At 35.8% G+C, this 18,860-nt stretch overlaps 1 protein-coding gene across 11 annotated transcripts in view; it reads right to left on the bottom strand.

The window, feature by feature from the left end:
• The window catches only part of PCNX1 (pecanex 1), an 89,514-nt gene that overhangs the window by 17,506 nt on the left and 53,148 nt on the right, over positions 1-18,860 (bottom strand). For all 11 annotated transcript variants that reach the window (XR_008431659.1, XR_008431660.1, XR_008431661.1 and 8 more), the window contains 15 exons: positions 17,554-17,664; positions 16,978-17,069; positions 15,596-15,705; positions 13,842-13,947; positions 11,950-12,042; positions 10,279-10,429; positions 8,542-8,683; positions 7,012-7,189; positions 6,508-6,616; positions 5,784-5,913; positions 4,650-4,708; positions 3,636-3,851; positions 2,998-3,251; positions 1,797-2,027; positions 743-843 (listed from right to left, as the gene is read on the bottom strand). Coding sequence is in view for 8 of the 11 variants with exons in the window: in XM_053946763.1 (XP_053802738.1) it covers positions 743-843; positions 1,797-2,027; positions 2,998-3,251; positions 3,636-3,851; positions 4,650-4,708; positions 5,784-5,913; positions 6,508-6,616; positions 7,012-7,189; positions 8,542-8,683; positions 10,279-10,429; positions 11,950-12,042; positions 13,842-13,947; positions 15,596-15,705; positions 16,978-17,069; positions 17,554-17,664 (2,083 nt within the window). In the remaining 3 variants the exon portion in view is untranslated. The remainder of the gene's footprint in view (positions 1-742; positions 844-1,796; positions 2,028-2,997; positions 3,252-3,635; positions 3,852-4,649; positions 4,709-5,783; positions 5,914-6,507; positions 6,617-7,011; positions 7,190-8,541; positions 8,684-10,278; positions 10,430-11,949; positions 12,043-13,841; positions 13,948-15,595; positions 15,706-16,977; positions 17,070-17,553; positions 17,665-18,860) is intronic.

Below are 18,860 nucleotides of genomic sequence, written 5' to 3'. Positions count from 1 at the left end.
ATATATACACAACCTTCAAGAGGCAATTGGCTGGTACTTAGAGTAATTAACAGTTGCCCTGAAATTGAAGTAGAACAGGTTTTATGGTCAGCATCCAGCTGACCAATAGCTTCCACATCCAATTATGCTTCTTTTTAAGCCATCACCTTGTGATTTCCTGAATCTTATAGCTGTATTTTACATTTGTTTTCTAAAATTGAGGCTGTCAGTCTGCAAGAAAGTTGCCATATGACAACAGATTTGAGCTTAAGATTTGTACAAAACACAACTGCTTGCCACAGAGCCACCTAAACTGTGGTATCACCTAAACTGTGATATTTACCACAATGGTCTCATCTAACATCCACCAAGACTTAACAGTTTTTCATTTTAAGAAACTTTCCTCTTTTCCCCCTTACTTCCATATAGGATATCTAGTTGGTGCAGGAAATGGAGCTTAATTTTAGAACTCAGTCAATTCTAAACTGGTTATAACTAGTCCTTACCCATACCAGAACTCCCATCTTGAATTAGTTCAATAAAACAATATGCTTAGCTGCAAGTTTGCCCTCATCTGCTCTTCTTTAGTTACATTTCATTGGCTGTTGTAATGAAGACAGGTTACATAGCAAATCTGCCCAGTTTAAGGCAAGATGACATTCATTATCTATTCCTTCTATGAAAAGATACTCATCTAAAACCTAATCTAAGAACTCAGAGGGATTTTGAGGACAGGAAACTTACAGCAACAACATTTTATTACCTAGACATATGATGTGAAGCTGTTCCCAATGCTCTCCGCCCCAGAACACACAGTCCATAACACAATGTCACTAGGGGTGAGTCTTTACTTGAATCCAGTGGCTTGTAATAACAAAAGAAAAAATAATAAATTAGGTGAATGGAATAAAGAAATGGCCACTGAAAAGGAAGATTCTGCCAGAAGGAGCAGAAAGATCCAAACATAGCTGTTCTCAAGTGTATGTATGTACCTACCACAGCAGTCACTCTTTGGAGGGAAATAATGTTCTTTGGTTGTTGTTTGTCCTTTGACCATAAGACACTAAGTCTTACCCTGTTACAATGGGCTTTAACTGATCTTTTACTTCCAAAGCAAAACTGAACCCTTAAGTTTTGGGTCCCTCATTAAACACATAAATTCCAATTATATTCCTGTCCCTTTAATCTCAATCGATTTCTGCTTATTCTCAAAGGCAACACTAATTTGACACAGTTATTTTGTAAACAGTAAGAAGTCAAGGCATTCCTCTACAAACATACTAACACTCCTATTTAAAAGGTGAAAGGATTGTGGAAAGAAGAAAAGATTGAATGTAGGATGATTGTTTTCACAAGCCAACAATTCCAGTGCTCCAAGGAAATGGTATAATGTGATCACTGAGAAAGAAGGAGTGAGCCTGAGCTGGAAATAGGTATCTTGGGGTTTAGGGATTTTTGTTTTGGAGTTTTTTTGTTTAAGTTAGATATCAGTGTTCACTAATCAACCTTAAGTGCAAAACATCAATTCTGCAGATATACCCTTCTGCATGTAGATAAATGTGTATGAAATGTATATGAAGATTCAACTGGTTGATTTGAGCTGGCAAATAAAATTTATTAATGAACCGGTTAAACTGCACACTACTTACAGAATCTATTAAATTCACATCTCAGAACTGGAAGATCAAAACCATTTCAATCGAAAGACTTTAATTATACATACTTATTTTAAAAATTAGCATTAAAGCCATCTGTAAGTCAAACCAACAGGAAAAAAGTGACACCATTCTAGTGAATGGCTTTCCTCACATGCTTACCTTTTCTCTTCGAGAGCAGCAATATTCTATCCAGTTCAAATATATCATACAGAAGCTCTCTCGTGAGATCCCTGCCAGACGGTGGTCATAATCCTCATCAATATTGGGGTTAAATGTTGGGTCTACATCCACATAATTGCGGTCTGTGCACAGCCGCAGTCCCTCCTGCATTGTCTCGTTAGCTAACCATTCCTCTAGCTTGGGGGATGTTGTGACATAATAGATGATTCCCTGAAACAGTAGCAGTTAAAAATATGAGTCAATACTGCAATTTAAAAAAAACCCAGTCAATCTCAATGTTTCAACTTATTTGAATTTTTTTTTTTTTTTTGTGAAAATGAACAGAACTGATACACAGTAGCATTTATATTGCTCACAGGTACAAGAGATTTGCATAGAAAACACAATACAGGTGGCGTATAGGAGTATTTTTTAAAGACTGTCAGGAGTTCTGAAGCCTACACTGAAGGAATAAGGAAAGGAAAAAAAGGATGCGGTAAGATCCTCACTGTAATTCTTGCAGAAAACACATACATAGAAATTTTTATTTACTTAACATAGAAGCTTACATACAGAATTTCTAAAGAATTCTAAATTTTAAAAAAAGCTAAAACACAAAACAGTTTAAGATCCCTGTGCTAGGGAACACCACTTGTGCGCATGTGTGAATAATTATCTTGGAAATATATTAACCTGAAAATTTTCAGCTCTCAGTAAGAGAGTAGCTTATGAAAAATCTCAATTAGTACACTGATTACCAGAAAGGATCTGAGGCTACAGTTGTCTTAAAACTGGAAGAGAGGGCTTGTTTCTTTTATAAGAACCAAATATGGGTTTGGACAGCTTATGAAGACTAAAGCAGCTTGGCTTTCTCTAAAGAAACTAACTAACTAACTCTTCTCTTACAACAGAGCTATTGTGTTTGAGTAACAGTTTAAAAGTATCTATTCCAGCTCCAGCTAGGAGGTGTCCTCTCTCTGATCTGGAGTGCAGGGTCATTGTCCTGTTCATGTGCCAGACTACTGAGTCACCAATCAGTACAACAAACTGTCCTCCTTTGCAGAAGGTGTTCATACAGCTGCAATTATCACCTCACCCTTTGATCCTCATGTGACAGACATTATGGGTTCAAGACATTGAGCAGTTCCCAAGTGCAGCCCAGCCGGCCTCCCCCCACAGGCTGCACTGAGCAGAACCACACCTTCACATAGTAAGTGGTGAGAATTTTCCGGAGATCAAAGACTTGAAGCATGGAAGCTGCACTGTTGTCAGTGATGCTGTAACCCTCCAGAACATACTTTGTTACAAGCACTTCCCAAGCCAGCCAACGCTGCCCAAAGGCAGCATTAAAGGAAAGCATGTGAGGAAGATGGCCTGGCTCACAGCAACAAAAACCTTCATCTTCCTCTACACCTTCAGTGATGGCCTCTACTTCTCGTTGCTGACAGTAAGTTCCTTAGGAGAAAGCAGAGGAAAGAAGAAAGAGTTTAATGCTTTATATGACTGCTTTAATGTGAACTTGTGTTTGGAAGACTTTAAAATTCAGCCTATTTCCAATTAAATTCTTTTAACACTAAGTGAACTATCCACCAATAAACACAAAAGATTTAGCTTAATTTATCACTCTAGGATCCCATTTTAGTTAGGTTTCACTAAGAAGTATCTATGTTACACTAAAATGGAAAGAGGGACTTAGCATCAAGTGACAGGAACATCAGAAGGCCCTGCAGCCCATTTTCAAAGCAATTTCTTAACAGGATAGAACTGCAAATAACTTCAGTTTCCAAAGCAGAAGCCTACTTTTTAGTGCAGACAGCTAAGGACATCTAAGATACTCACCTCTGAACTCAAGCCCCCTCAGCTGGAAGGTGACCAAGCCATTTCCTATCTCTATAAGGTGTACTAGTGCATTGAGGTAGTCAGAGGCTAGGATGAAGCAGTCCCCAGTACTGTAGTTTCCCCAGCGACCCAGCAACAAGTCTCCACATAAGCTGTGCTGAAGGGAACGGGTTAAATGCTCATAGAAGATAGAATTCAGATTGTTATCATCTGAACCTGCAGGAAGATTGAATTTAGGTTATCTAAAACTGCAGAAAAACATAAAGCTTGAATGTCAATTATTACTTCACATTGAATCCTATCTTTTTCTTAACCACAATGCTGTTTTTCAAGGTCATGGTCTACCCCCCACTTCCCCTTTTTTATGGGACAACTACTCCAAATGAATGCCAAGTAACATTTATAGTTTGAATCAAATTTTTTCTTAGTCACTCCTCCATTTTCCAAATTATTCCTTCAGTTCCACTCATGAACCTCCCCATCAACCTATTCAAGATAATAAAGTGCAAAAGCAAAGAGCACAGACATCTCAGCAATGTCTGTTGTACTCATCTCATTACCATGACATTGAGACACTCTCAAATAATACTTGGTACTTTTTAAATCACTCAAGAATAAAAAGCAAAATAGTTTAATGTCTGCTACAATTATAAATAAAAAGGTAAAGCAGGAACACAAACTTAAAAGTGAAATAAAAAAAACTTATGGGAGAGCCTAAAGAATAAAGCAAGAGAGATGACAGAAGAAAAACTAACAGTAGACTGAGCGACAGATGTTGGGCATGGTTGGACAAGATCAGAGGGCAAAGTGACCATGAATCCTATAAAAATCCAATAAAAGTAATTTACATTTGAAAAAAAAAAGCGCCACTATAAGAAAACCCACCCCTAAAAAAAAGAAAAAAAACAAAACAAAAAACCCACCAACCCACTTCCCAAATGGCCCCCTACCCCTCAAATAAACCAACACCCAAAAACTCCAAACCAACTACCCAAATCCAGCTAGGAGAGCTACCTGGATTCCGATCCAGCTGTGAAGCCAGTCTAGTATTTGAATGATCCACACGTTTCGTGCTGAAATAAAATAAAATAAAGCGTACTTAATACAAAACATATAACTGTAAGAATGTCTAAGAAAAGAAACTACTAATATTGTGTTCAATATTCACAATGAAATAGTTTCAAAAAGTTATTTTAAAATAATTTTAGATGCATCTTTTCTGCTCTTCTCATATGTAAAAGTATTTTTTTGTGTATGATAGCATTATAATGCCTAATATGGTTTGTCCACAGTAAATAGCCATAGAATAATCTTGCACTTTAGATGAAAGTGCATATATTTTCTTAGGTATCAAAGTTTTACATGTGAGAAAAAATTAAGACCAATTAATCAGCCCAGCTAACATTTCAGTAGACTTTATTGAAAGATTAATTTTTTAGACAGTTCTTTCATTACGTGAAATTACAACTATAACACTTTAATCTAAGATTTGGAACATTTCATTTAAATTGTTCTAATGTTAAAAGGGAAATAAGAAACACCAGAAATATCCGCTCAAATATCCACCAGAAATATCCACTTGCCCTATGATGTTTATATAATATTTTACTGGTCTGATACACTATCACCAATAGGGAGCTTAAGAGAAATAAAACAACAAACACATTCTGACCTGAAGGTTCTTTTACTACTGATCCCACCTTGAACAAAAAAATACTTACTTTGAAAGATTTTTGTATTAAGTTCAGCCAGTTTTGCTGTGAGCAGAACAATAACGAACACAGGTAAAATACACCTATGAACTGGTCCCCAAAACTTTCTTATACATAAGCTTACTTTTTGATTAAAATTGCACTTCACAATACCATAAATTCCATGTTTAAAAACACCAGGATGGCATATCACTAAGCAGAAATTACTTAAGCAGCTGTGGCAAATGATCCTAGTGTAAAAAACACCTGCTACAGTATTTCAGAAACAAGTTCAGTGAAAACCCACAGTGCTTTATACTAGTTTTCTCTGACAGAAAAAAGTAGCAGAAATTCACAAGTTAAAAAAGAAACAAACAAACAAACACTGCAAACCAACACTTCAGACATATCTAGTCTATTAAAAACAAATGACTTAAAACTTTATTATTTCACCTACTTGTAGTCTCTTTCCCAGAATTTGACAGGCCTGGCATATGAAGTGATGAATATTGCACTTCCCAGAAAAGGATTCAGTGGAGTAGAGAAGAAAGCTGACACTACTGCTTGGACAAACAACATGGCAGAATCTGTAGGATAAGAGAATTAAGGAAAGGAAAGCAAAGCAACAACTACTTTTTTTTACCTTCTGTGATTGTGTTCAATACAGACAATAACACCAATGAAGAGCAAAACAAGATCTCTATGAATTTCTATGCAGCAAAGATGTATTTCCAGCAATAAGGGGATTCTTTTTGTTTTTAAAAACAGAAATAGATGGAAATCTGGCACTAGACATGACAGTCATTCCCAAAAATTCAGTTGAAAATACTAACTCAACACTCCATTCAAACCAGCCTACAGAAGTTTAAAATGCAAAAGTCAAGTCTAAAACCATAATGAGTGACTCCTGTAAAAGGGAATGACTATCAAAAGAAAAATCATGTGATTTTTCAGATTTCTGGTCCATGTTTCTTTTACCTCAAGATGCTATTCCTACCATTACTATATCATTTATAGCATTGTAACAAGGCAGAAAGTGTGCACAGCTTCTTTGTAAATACTCACTAGACAAACCTGCTCTTTCAGCAGTTTTAGTCCATAACACAGAATCCATTATAATGCAGTACTCACAAGTTATAAACACATAACTTCAGAAGAAGGTTTGCATTTTCAAAGGATACGTGGCACAGCAAAGGGCTGGGCAAAAGCATGGAAGGCAGACCCCCATGTGATCTGCCAGGGAGCAATGTAGGTATATACAAATCTCAATTTATAAAAGAGTTCCCAAAGCTATAGGGAAAAAAAAAAAAAAAAAGAGAAAAACAATTCAGTATTTTCACTAATAATCAACATGTCTTACATGCTGAGGAATTTACTGGTCATCCTAGAGTTCTTACTGATCTACCAGAAGTTTTGATACCTCAAAAAAAGATGTAATTTTAAAAGCAAGTAACATAAGATGCACTTGATTGTTCTATGTACAAACTCAGGAGATGTTTAGAAAGTTAGATATGGTTTCTCAAGCCAACATAAATGCTTTGGAAAGAGAAGCCTTAGCTGTCTTACAGAGTATCTATTACAGTACAAAAGACCAAGAATCTGCAAGATTACCTATCAGATAGGACTATCCATCTGTTTTCCCCTTTGGATGAACTGAAACACCTAAAAATAGAGTTAAAAGTTACCTTGCTGAAGAGTATGGACATGAAGAAGAGATCTAGCAGCATGGTCTCAGTAAAACTTTTGTAATCAAAAGTAAAGAAGAGCACTGTGAAAATAACAGTGACATACTGGCACGTTGGGCTACTGAATGATGAACGCAGTAACTTCAAGCCAGCTATTGTGATCATTAAAGCACCCAACCTGTGTAAGGAAGTCACACAAAACAGTTATTACCTGTTATCTGAAAGGGGTTTAAAGACCACTTAAGTTGTGCTGTCATGCAATACCAATCTCTTCAAACTTTGATTTGGATTTGCTTTTGGAACTGGGGGCAGGGGGTGTTAATGATTTGTTGGTTTTTTAAAGACAACTTCTGATTTTTTTTTTTTTTTAAGGTTACTATCTAAATATTTTCATCCGTACTCTCAAGCCAATCAATGTTCAAGATTATTTTTAAGCATGCCACTAAAAAAGAAAAAAAAAAATTCGGAGATGAAATATCCTTGTAGTCTGAAGAGAAACCTGATCTTTAATTTAGGTTATGAATACTAAAATAAAAAATGCTAGATTAATCATCAAGAGGATGTTAATGAACACTGGATTATTATTTCCTGCGTGACTATACTGCTCTAATTTCTATTGAGGGAACAGCAATTTTTTTCAGATGTAGCAACTGACATAGCAAAGGGTTATTAAAACAAGAATTAAAAGTAACATAATGGCAACATTTCTCCCAAAGGTCTCATAGTGACTGTGATAATGAACCCAAAGCAAGAACTTACTAGATGCAGGGATTAAAATAAGAAAGCCAAAAAAGCCACACACCACCCCACAAAATTAATTAAACAACTTGTCCCCCAAAATATTTTCTGTTTAGTTTCAATACTTATACTCTTTTGTTCTAAATTAATAGAACTTCAAATCCAAAAAAGAAACCTGGTTACTGTTTCTTGGAGGCAAAAAATGCAGTGCCTATTACTGAGCTATCGTTTGCTGAGACAATCAGGTACACTGCTCAAGGGATTATAACTACAACTCAATTTAAGAAGCAGTGTGCAATTCCATCTGGATATGGATTATACTTAGGGCCTAGGAAGCCTGGGGAATTTCTTGGTGAGAGAAGAAAGGGGCAGAGAGGCAGCATGCTGGCACACCAACTCAGGGAACAAGTCTGAAATTTACACCTGATAAAATACCAGAACATATATCAACACTATCTTGAACTTGCCATCTGGATAATTATAGATTCTGTAGCTCAACAAGCAAACATCACACTACTAGGTAATTCCACAACATTCCATCTTCACAGTGTATGCTGCAAGTTGAATGATTTATCTTTGCAGGAGTGTCCAGTTTAACAGTGTAATAGTCCCATCAGTTCAAGTCAGCTTTATACAGGCTTTCAAATAAAGAAAAGCTTTATTTATTCCTTGCCTTACGCTTAAGACAATACCATTAAGGTGTTCTGTCTTCCCATTGACACCAGAAGTCATTATTTAATTTCCCACCACAGCAGACATACTCAAGAGCACTTAATAGCCTTTTCTACTTACTCAGTATCCAGTTTCTTTGGACTAGCAATATTCTTAGCGCTGCTACTAAGCTCATTGAGGACTATCAGTGGATAGATAACATTCTTCTCTACAAAAAGGAGCCAAATGTGAAGTTTCTCAAACCACATAACATGTGCAGCATCTGTCAAGATATATTAAAAAGAAGCAATCAGATGGCACTGTGAAATCAAAAATCTCTGGTTACAAAATAAAGACTCTTCATCCAATTAACTTGGAATAACCGTTTTCTCACAATGGACTTTGGTAGTTTTATTTAAGCAAAATGAAGAGAAGTTCCTCTCAGTAGCCCTGTTAAGAGTTTTTGCAGTGTTCACACAACAACAGAACAGTTGGTAGGTAAGCTACTTGCTTACTGTACACAGAAGGAAACAAACTGGGTTCCACCTCTTCAATAATTTCAACATTGCTATTGATGAAGCTGTTTGAAATAATGCATTTTAATGTCACGCAAAAATATTGGTTTTCAGCCCTATTTAATCTGAAGGACTCCTGGTTTACAACTCTACAATACAGAACAGCCTATGTAACTTGCCAACACAAATGTCTGTCACTTGAGCAACTTCTTTTAAACTTCTACAAGAATTGTAAGGTATGCTTCAAATTACTGCAAATTACAATAGATTTTTTTTTCTACAATACAAGCTAGAAGATTTAATGTCAAAAGTTATGGTAAACATTGATGCATACATAAAAGGCAACAACTCTAGGTTTTCTAGTTTTAGAGATTAAAGACTCAAGGCATACAGTTGCACTTTTCACTTCTTCCAGATAAAGTCTGACATCATACTACAATTGCTATTCATATTTATCCATCTTTACATGCAGTCACTGGGAAAAAAAATCCGACAAGTTAGACATCAACAAAAAGACCACATTGAATGGCTGCTACAAAGTAGAAAGTTTGCTAATCAATTCTGATAATTCTTTGCTCCTGAAAGCAGCAGAATACTCTCTTGTTTTGACAACTATTTGAAAAGAAAAACCAAAATAATTTGTTTTCAAGTCAATTTAGACTGGAATTTCTTAAGTCTGCTGTTATCAATAAAAACATTCCAACAGTGAAGTCCCCACAATCTACCACAACATTTATCCATTATGGAAAATTGATAAGCAGTGCAACTTCATCTTTTCTACATCTCTGGGGAAAGATTCCATGAAAACATAGGTTTTAGCACAAGCTGCAAGCACGTATCTGTGCAGATCAAGTTGTAAGATGTATATTCTTGTATATACCCTTGGTGTATTCATCCATCAGTGGGCCACTCGCACTATTTTCTGTTGTTAAACATGTCAACAATACTATTAAAAACTAAATCAGTGCCATGATGAAGATTCCACCAGCATTCACCACAGCTAATCCTCTAAAACATCTGAAAACTTGCTACGCTGAGCAAGTACAGAATGAAACGCACTTGATCTTTATGAAAAATTCTTGAGGCAATCATAAGCACAAACTCTGCCACTTAAGATTTTGAAGACTATGTTTTAATGGAACTGCTCTGAGACAATATTAACACTCATTACCATCATCAGTTAAGAGATATATAAAATGTCACGGAATCAAAGCATGAGGAACAGAGAAACAAATACATTTATAGATCAGATGTAATGAAATTCCAGTGATGAGAATAGTAAAGAGAATAAGTATATCAATAGGTAACACAAGTTGGTCAGCAGCTACAGCAAGTTCAAGAAAGTGTTTCAAACAATACTTACTCCGGACTTCAAACTGATGGTATTCCTTGGTTTTCAGCAGCGGGTGAGAAAAGCAATGCCAAGGAAGCTGCTTTCGGAGTTGAGGCAGAACATAATGGGTCACAAAGCCCACCGTACCCACCAATGCATAGAGAACATAACTTAAAATAGGCTAAAAAGAAGAATTGAAGAAATTAAGATTTGTGTTTCATAAACAAAATGAAATATCACTTTGCTAGTGTATTTTCCAGCAAATGCTTCTTTTCCAGCATATGGGCAGGTGCTCCTGCAACACTAATGTATCTCTTCATGAGAAACTGTACTACCAATTTTAATATAAAACAAGAAACCCTGTGAGAAAAAAAACCCTTCGTATCTAACAAATTTTCTGAGCTGAAATGTACTTTCAATTAAAAACAGTACACCAATCTTCTTTTACAGTCCATTGCTTCTGACCCATATGCATTTCATTTTATAAAGGTATTATTCTCTAAACGCTGAACCCAATTTACATTTCCATCTGCTGGATAAAAGGAGGTATAAGCAAATCATTAGTTTCACATTCACTTGAGAAGGTAAGAAGACTCCCACAAGACCAATTCCTTCCACAGAAGTCACAAAATACTGTAAAATTAACAATGGATGATGGTTGGATTTCACAATAAAGCTTTCTACACATTAAAATTTTCTCTAAATTTCTACATAAGTCTAGATAACTGTAAAACTGGGATTGCATTATCTTGTCATACGCTCTTTGAATTCCGTGAAGCCCAAGCCTATTGAAATATACAACTGGTGAAGAGCATACAGCCAAGTCTCTCAAACATGAGGGAAAGCAACATTCAGGTGGAGTGCTGAAATCTAGCCATACAATAGTAGAAGGGATATTTTCCTCAGAATATGCAGGTACACATGCTTAAGTAATGTACTTCACCATGAAGAAATGAAATTACTTAAATGCGTATGCTTTTTAAAATTAGTTTCTTACTTTAAGCAGCATGTATTCTAAAATACATGCCAGAAATTTTCATTTGCCTTACATAAGGCTATTCATAAGCTAGTCAATAGTTCCAAAATAAGAAACTCAATAACTGCAGCTCTTGAGGGAAACATTTTACTTCAATTCAAGCACAGGATCTAGTCCCATGCCATTATCATCAAGACCCACATATACACATTAAAAGCATCCAAAGCACTAGCTACATTGACAAGTCAAAAACTTGAAACTCAAATGATCTTTAAAGTCGTGTAAATAATCATTCTAGTAAAGCCCTACTGCCCTATACTATAGTCTACAAAGAGCCATTCCAGCATGGAACTGCTGAGTCAAGGTTGAGCCCCTCAAACCTTAAGCACTAAACATTTTAAACATTTTTTTTAAAGTTTCACTTTTCCTTATTTCAAAACAATTCTGACACTATCTGAGATCAATGACTCAAAATAGGGTGTTTTGTGTCAGAGGCTATAATGAAAGTCTATAACATAAGAAGAAACCAAGAAAGAGCTAAGGAAGATGATCTTTTGAGCACATAAAAGTGAAGACCTTCAGTCAGTCATGTACTTATCATGCTATATGTTTAAATACCATCTAAAATTAGCCAGAAGACTCAGTGAACTACTAGAATACACTTTATATCATACCAGATTATTTGCATACAGAAGGCAAATTGAAGATACCAGGTAACATCTTACCTGTAAAACTGTAAATACTGTACTGACATGAATTGCAAAATAGAGGACACCAATGACTATACACACGATCAGGTCAGACTGCAATCGTTCACTCTGTGGAGTCAAAATAAAATAATTTTAGAAAATACCAGCTTTGATTGACCTCTTAGAATCATTAAATATAAAGTTGGAAAATATTGCCAAGATAGAGTGCAAACTTTCAATACCTCCTTAACACACAAATGCAGTAACACTGAAACTGATTAAAGATTTTTTAATTATGCCGGTGTTTACTACTTCCACTGAAGTTATTTGAAATTTCACAAGACAAACCTTACAGCTAAGAGTATCAGTTCAGCTAAGTGAAAGGGAAAGACTCATAGTGGGGCACGACAAATCAATATATCAAATATATTCTGTAATCCTGGCCTGTGAGGTGGTGTAAGGATGCCCTGATAAAAGCACAATCAAATTTCCTCTTTATGATCTAAGAAGCGTTTAAACTACAGGGCAATTAAGAGCCCTGGAAGAGTGCTGCCGAGGCTCAGCTACCAACCAGGTGAAAAAAAACCCTTTTCTGCTTTCTTTGCAGAAGGGTACAGGATAACTTTGGAATGACACCGAGGAACGAGTCTCAATTTTCCATTACTCCCAAGCCTATGAAATGAAAACAAGCCATTGAAAACAAGCCTAATGAGAACAAGCCATTGATAACGGGCAAGCCCCGCCTCAAGACTAGTAATGCCAGACTCAGCCACAAGGGGGCAATGCGTACTTAGGGCCGTTGCAACTCGAAGCCTCAAGTGTAGGCTTGTTCCCACTCTGTAAAAACAGCATCAATATTTACAGCCCAGAAAATCGTTAAAGGATTGCCTACTCCAAAATTGGCCAAATAATTACACACAGCAATTATTACTGCAAAGCCTTAACGTCTTTGGCTACAGGTTACTTTTTTTTTTTTAATCAGTTGTCCTGATTCTGAAAACCTCTGTAAGAAAGACTATCAAAATCCTCAGCTCCTCTGCCCCCTTGGAGACTAACACCACAGTTTGAGAGCTAAAGAGGAGCTTGCAGCTCCTATGTTAACTCTTTCCTGCTAAATGTTAAAAGAATTACAGTTTCTCTGCTCTAAATATTTATTTGCAGTTTCCACACACTGCACTTCAAAGCTTGTAAGTGCTGTATTATGAAAAACCCAGCTATACAGTTTAGTCTAAAGCTGAGCCCTACACAAAGCTAAATCAATATTCAGCCTTCTTTTGCACAAGTTAAATACACTAAGCTTCTTAACTCTCTTACTTATTGCTACATTGTGTCAAAAAGAATAATGTTTAAATATTACTACTTCCATAAATATTTTAAGTGACTTTGTACTAAAAATTCAAAGTAGTGTTTAAATAAATGGAAATGTTACATCTGCTTCCAAAGGAAGCAAACAACAAAACAACTTAGATCACTCAAACAAACCACAAAAAGCTCCGAAATATTTGCCATCATTTTTAATTTCCACTTGTGGAACAACAAGCACAAAGCTCTTCCTCATAATTATTAGGAACACTGAGTTCACATAGTTTTGCCACCTTTAACTCTTTCTCACTAACTTCTATGCAAAAGCAATCTATTATTATTCATGAGACAAAAGATACTCAGTGCTACTTCAATGAATCCACATTAGGGAATTCCAAACTTTCTCTGCTTTTAAATAACTTAAAATTGCAATATCAGCATTATACTCCTAGCTGTAGCACATGAGTTCAGCTGCAGATTGAAAGGAAGTGCTGTGATATCCATTCTAGAACCATGCTAAGTGACAAGTGTGATCTAAGCAAGATCTGGATGGATACTAAATAAACCAAACACAAAGCAAATGCTTAAATGAAATTTAAAAAATAATAATAAAAAAGCCTACTTACCACAGAATTTCTAAGCTTCTCAGGTAAAGGATCTTTTACTTCAGACAGAGGATCCTCAGGGTTTTTGTCTTCAGAATTAGGAAAAAATTTTGATTGCACTAAAGAGCTTAAAAGAAAGACCAAAAAATCCCACTGAAAAGCATGTATTGTTCTATGTAGTTTTATAAGAATAACAAAGTCAGAAGTTCTACTAAATATTGACCACAAAAAGTTAATTTTGGCACATCAGTGCTTTCACACAGCTGAGCAAATTTACAGAGACCTCAACTTTATAAAAGAATTAGTTCTCTGTTGTACAGAACACTGACTATTAAAGAGCAGCAGCCAGATATTCAAACTACAGTTTCTCTGGTAGCAACACAGGAGTAATTAAACAAAAACTAAATTTTAAGTGAAATTTAGCATTCATGAAACAAAACTTGAACTCATAAATAACTGAAAAGACATGTGCAAAATTTAAAAGCAGTCTATTTGGCAGCACCATTTAAAAAACCTTAAATTCTTTGGTATAATTCAACAACAACAACGAAAGAAACCTATTCCAGCCTGATTAATGAATTAGCTATGCTGACCAAACTTCTAAATTCTTAGCAGGCCTTGCTGATATTAAAGCTCCAAAACCTTACACTTAAGCTTTTAGAAGCCCATGTGCAATGTTACTAGCCATAACAAATTGTCTCGCAACATCTCAGTGTGATTTTTCTTACAATATCCTACATAATGCAGAAATATTATTTCATTTTATGTACAGGAAGATCACTACAGAATGAGCCCTAGATCTTCAAAGGAAATTGCATACTGCAATGTATTACAATGCTTAACTGTGCCACAGTCAAAAATGAGCATCCAGGCTTTAGTTTTTGGAAAGAACAAGAGAACAAGTATCTAGGGAAAAGAACCTCATATAAACTGAACTAACAGTAACTGGACAAGGTTTAGTGGTCAACCCAAAGATAATAAATTTCCTCTGGTGTAAACACTCATGCATCATTAGCTTTGCTGTTCACAGAGGAGGTCCTTCCCTATCTACCCCAGCACACTATTTATCAAATTCATCCAACCTTATGGCTACATTAAATCCAAGTTCAAGCTCTGCCTCATCTAGGTATGTGGCTGAGCTTTTATTGGCTATTCTGGGGAGGTGTTTCTCCTACTGGAACTATTTTGTTTTACATGTATCATTATTAACTGAATCAGACACCTTCAGCATCAGATCTCTACTCCAACTAAGAATAACATGAATGCCTGTTTCCCCGTGCTAATGGAAATACTCATCACAAAACCAGATCTTTATAACTTAGCATAATTTTTTGAACAAGTGCTTGGAGCACACATTCAATATAAGAATATATCAACAAGAGAAGTGGAAGTATTCAAGAAGTCCCCCTGTGGACTTCAGCTTAAACCAGTGCCTTGAACACCTCTTTAAACACAAAAAGGGTACATGTTATTCCCAAAAAACCAGCAGCAGAAAGATGGCACCTGACTGACATTCTGGAGAACATCAGCAGGCAGTTAAATCAGATTTCGGCATTTACCATAAGTGATTTACCAGAAGTCACAAAAAAGATCATTGTTAGAGAAGCAAGTAGATGCAAAATTTGAGGATTTCTAACTATTGAACCAAGAATATACTATTTTTGATTAGTGTTGGTGAGTACAAGTTCAAACAGTACTAAGTAGTAACATTATTTGTAGTTTTTCCTTGCAACTTGCTTCTTCATTGGGGAAGAGATACAAACTGAGTCACTTACAAAAGTACAGAAGGGTCACTGCTTTGTCTGCTGAGATGATACGATATTGCCACTAACAAACCACAAAATATGGAGAAGAGAACTGGAATATGCTGCCCATCCCAGGAATCCTGGAGACAGAAACAAAATGTTAATAAAAAGGAGACAAAGTACACACCACTTTACCTGACATACAAGAACTATATATATATCACAGAGAACAGAGAAATTAACTACAATTCCACAAAAATAAGCCAGGGCTTTTTGTACAAAAATATTGTTCTATCTTTACCTACGTTTAACCACAGATCAGAAACTCTAACAGTGTACATCCCTCAAGTCTACACCATCTTAATCATTAAACAGTCATTTTCTCATAACCCTTATGAAGCATTTCCTGCATTCCCTGAGACCACAGTTAAGAGCTGTATTTAGTCACTTCTTAATTTTGAACATTACATGTATTTGACTCAAGATTTTTCCTAATGTGCTGAATGCAGCAGATTAAACAGTGGCTTTATTTGTGTTTTCCTGATCTGTACTGGATCTACAAAGATGAAAGAGTTATTCTTTGCTAAAGCTTGTTTGTCTTAAATGGATGTGTTTACAAAAGGCTAATGAGAAGTGCACAAATTCACAGAAAGCTAATGATATCCTGCAGGTGATAGCATCATGAGATAACTCCTCTAGGAACTTTCTACTCTCTGTGATAAAGTGGAAATGCCAGCCAAGTCTGAACTGGACCCACACATGCTACAATTCATTGTAATCTGAGCATGTCTGGTTATTGACACACACCTGAAATGAATAAACAGAACCAGCATCACACTCCATACTGTTTTCAAACAGCATTTCAAGCAAGGAAAACAGGGTATGTGGAGGGTGTGTATGTGTGTGCCTTGGCCAGCTAACTCTAACTCTCCCCTTCAGATAGGCACACATCTTCACTTTGACACTACAACCTATTTCTTGGTTTCTTCTCAAATAAATATTAATTAGAAAATACTATTTTATTTTTGTAACACCAGAAAAAAATACTAACGAGCCATTTTGAGAGATTAACATACAAGTACATGCAGACTCTGCTAGTAACAAGTCACTTGCATGATATTTTCAAGAACTGATGTAGAATGGAAATGAAGCTAAATGTCATGTGTTTTCAACCAAAAAAAGCCCCATTAGAACCAGCACAAATCACACACCTTTTAAAAGCAAAAACAAATCTGCTTTGTTCCTGCATTGCATGTCCTCTATTGACATCACAGCTGAGCAAGAATAAAACCCTAGTAAATCAAACTAATATTTCTAGTTCAGTAGTTGCATACTTTAGTTACTTAATACAGAAGGAAGCAGAGAACAAACCCCAAAACATGAACGTTTACTGTACATAAAGTTTTTCTCACCTTCAGGGCACCATAGCACAGTCCATACAACAATGCTACTGCCACAATACTACAGATAAAACTGTAAAGTGCTGCAAGCAGGCTTGTGGTAGCTGAAGATCACAGAAATGGAAAGAAAAGAAAAAACATTGTTATCATCTTAAGTTAGAATACAAAATACTTCAGTCTGTTTAAGGTATCAGCCCCCTAGTTTCCTCTGATGGAAAAAAAAAAGGCAATTCAAACCAGAGCAGCTAACTGTATCTTCCCCTACAAGTAATTTTTATTAAGAACATTTTATGTGGCTTTTTAAATCTCCTCAGTTATTGAACAGCTTTACCATGGGAATAGTTAACTGCAATAGAAACCAGCTGAGGAAGAAGTGAAAGACTTACTGGGACAGTAATTCTATTTGTCAATAGAATCAGAATCACAATAAATCAGAAGACTTCTAGGCTTTTAAAAAACACAATTAAAGTATTCTATATTTAGAGGGTAGGAATAAAAACAGTGTAACCACTAAATTTTTTAGCTAACATACTGCTCTTGGCTGCTCCAACTCTCATACTTTTGCCACTGAAAAAACACAACACTCACCATTGCCACCAAAGACATGAATGTCCAGCTGTTCACAAAGATACATCACAAATGTATTCACCTGAGGCAGGAGACCAATGAAGAATACTATAGGGAAACATAGTGTAAACACTACAGGGAAAAAAAAAAAAGAGTTGAAAAAGTAGTGACTATTAAAAAACCAACAGGGTAAGATATTTTTCAGTTTATGTTCTAGGGTATCACACACCCCATTTTAACTCAACATCACTGAAGTATTTCTATTATAAATTTCTAAGGAAAATATACATTATGTAAAGTCCTACCTCAGTGGCTCGGAACTGACTGAATACATAGGTCAAACAAATCAATAGTACTTTCCTTTTAATTGCTGTAGACATGGACACAAACCAATTCAGGCTTTTCATTTTTATTTAGCAAAGATCAGCCAGAAGCGTTGACAGACTTGTAAGTTTTTGCTCATTGTAAGTGAGACTTATCCGAGCCTAACTGCCTGTCTGGAGTTGTAGGAGTAACCTAACACCAGCCACTCTGACATAAGGGAGGGCAAGCACTCCTCCTCCAGGTTTTCTGCTACTAATAGTATCTGACAATTTTACTCTTTTCCCCACACCACTTCTAAACATTCTAATCCTAAATGACTGGGTTTTCTGTTTGTTTGGGTTTTTTTAATGAGGACAACTGAATGAATCATGAAAACACCTGCAAATTACAGGATTTCAGAACACAAAGATAAATGAATGTCACCTAATTTCAACGCAGAAAATGGTTATGTCTCCACCTGTACATATAATTTACTTTCCATATTAAAGAATAAAAGATGCAGAAATCATCTTCTGTGCATGTTCAGATACAGTAGTTCAGGTCTAACTCACATGCAACAGCATATTTTAAGTTTTAAGTTCTGAAGGATTGAAGGATCAAATAACAAAAATAACGCCAGCAGACACAATCTGGCAGTTTAGGGAGGATTTTCTACCATCTTATTGACTTGTAGCTTCAGTGACCAAAAGAAGAAACAGACTTTAAAGAATCTTGTAAAGCAGCGCAAGTCTCAAATTTAATTTTCTAATTTTAAATGCACAGAATGATTGGACACTGAAGGACATGACATGAGAAATATCAATAGTGAGATGAATAAGGAGAATCTGACTTTATTCCCTACTCCATAGTAATGCTAAACAGCAATATAATTTAAAAACATGCAGGTTGCAAGCCTGGGAAATACACTGAATCCTGTATTTTTTACTGACACTAATTAGGAAATATAGGACTACAGAGCAGCTCCTCAATACCTGAAGAAAATACTTCATCAGAATTCTCAAGTC

The sequence above is a fragment of the Vidua chalybeata genome, chromosome 6, assembly GCF_026979565.1.
Source record: "Vidua chalybeata isolate OUT-0048 chromosome 6, bVidCha1 merged haplotype, whole genome shotgun sequence".
In the NCBI taxonomy this organism is placed as follows: domain Eukaryota; kingdom Metazoa; phylum Chordata; class Aves; order Passeriformes; family Viduidae; genus Vidua; species Vidua chalybeata.
Note: the sequence above shows the minus strand (reverse complement) of the source record. Positions and strands in the feature narration are given on the sequence as shown.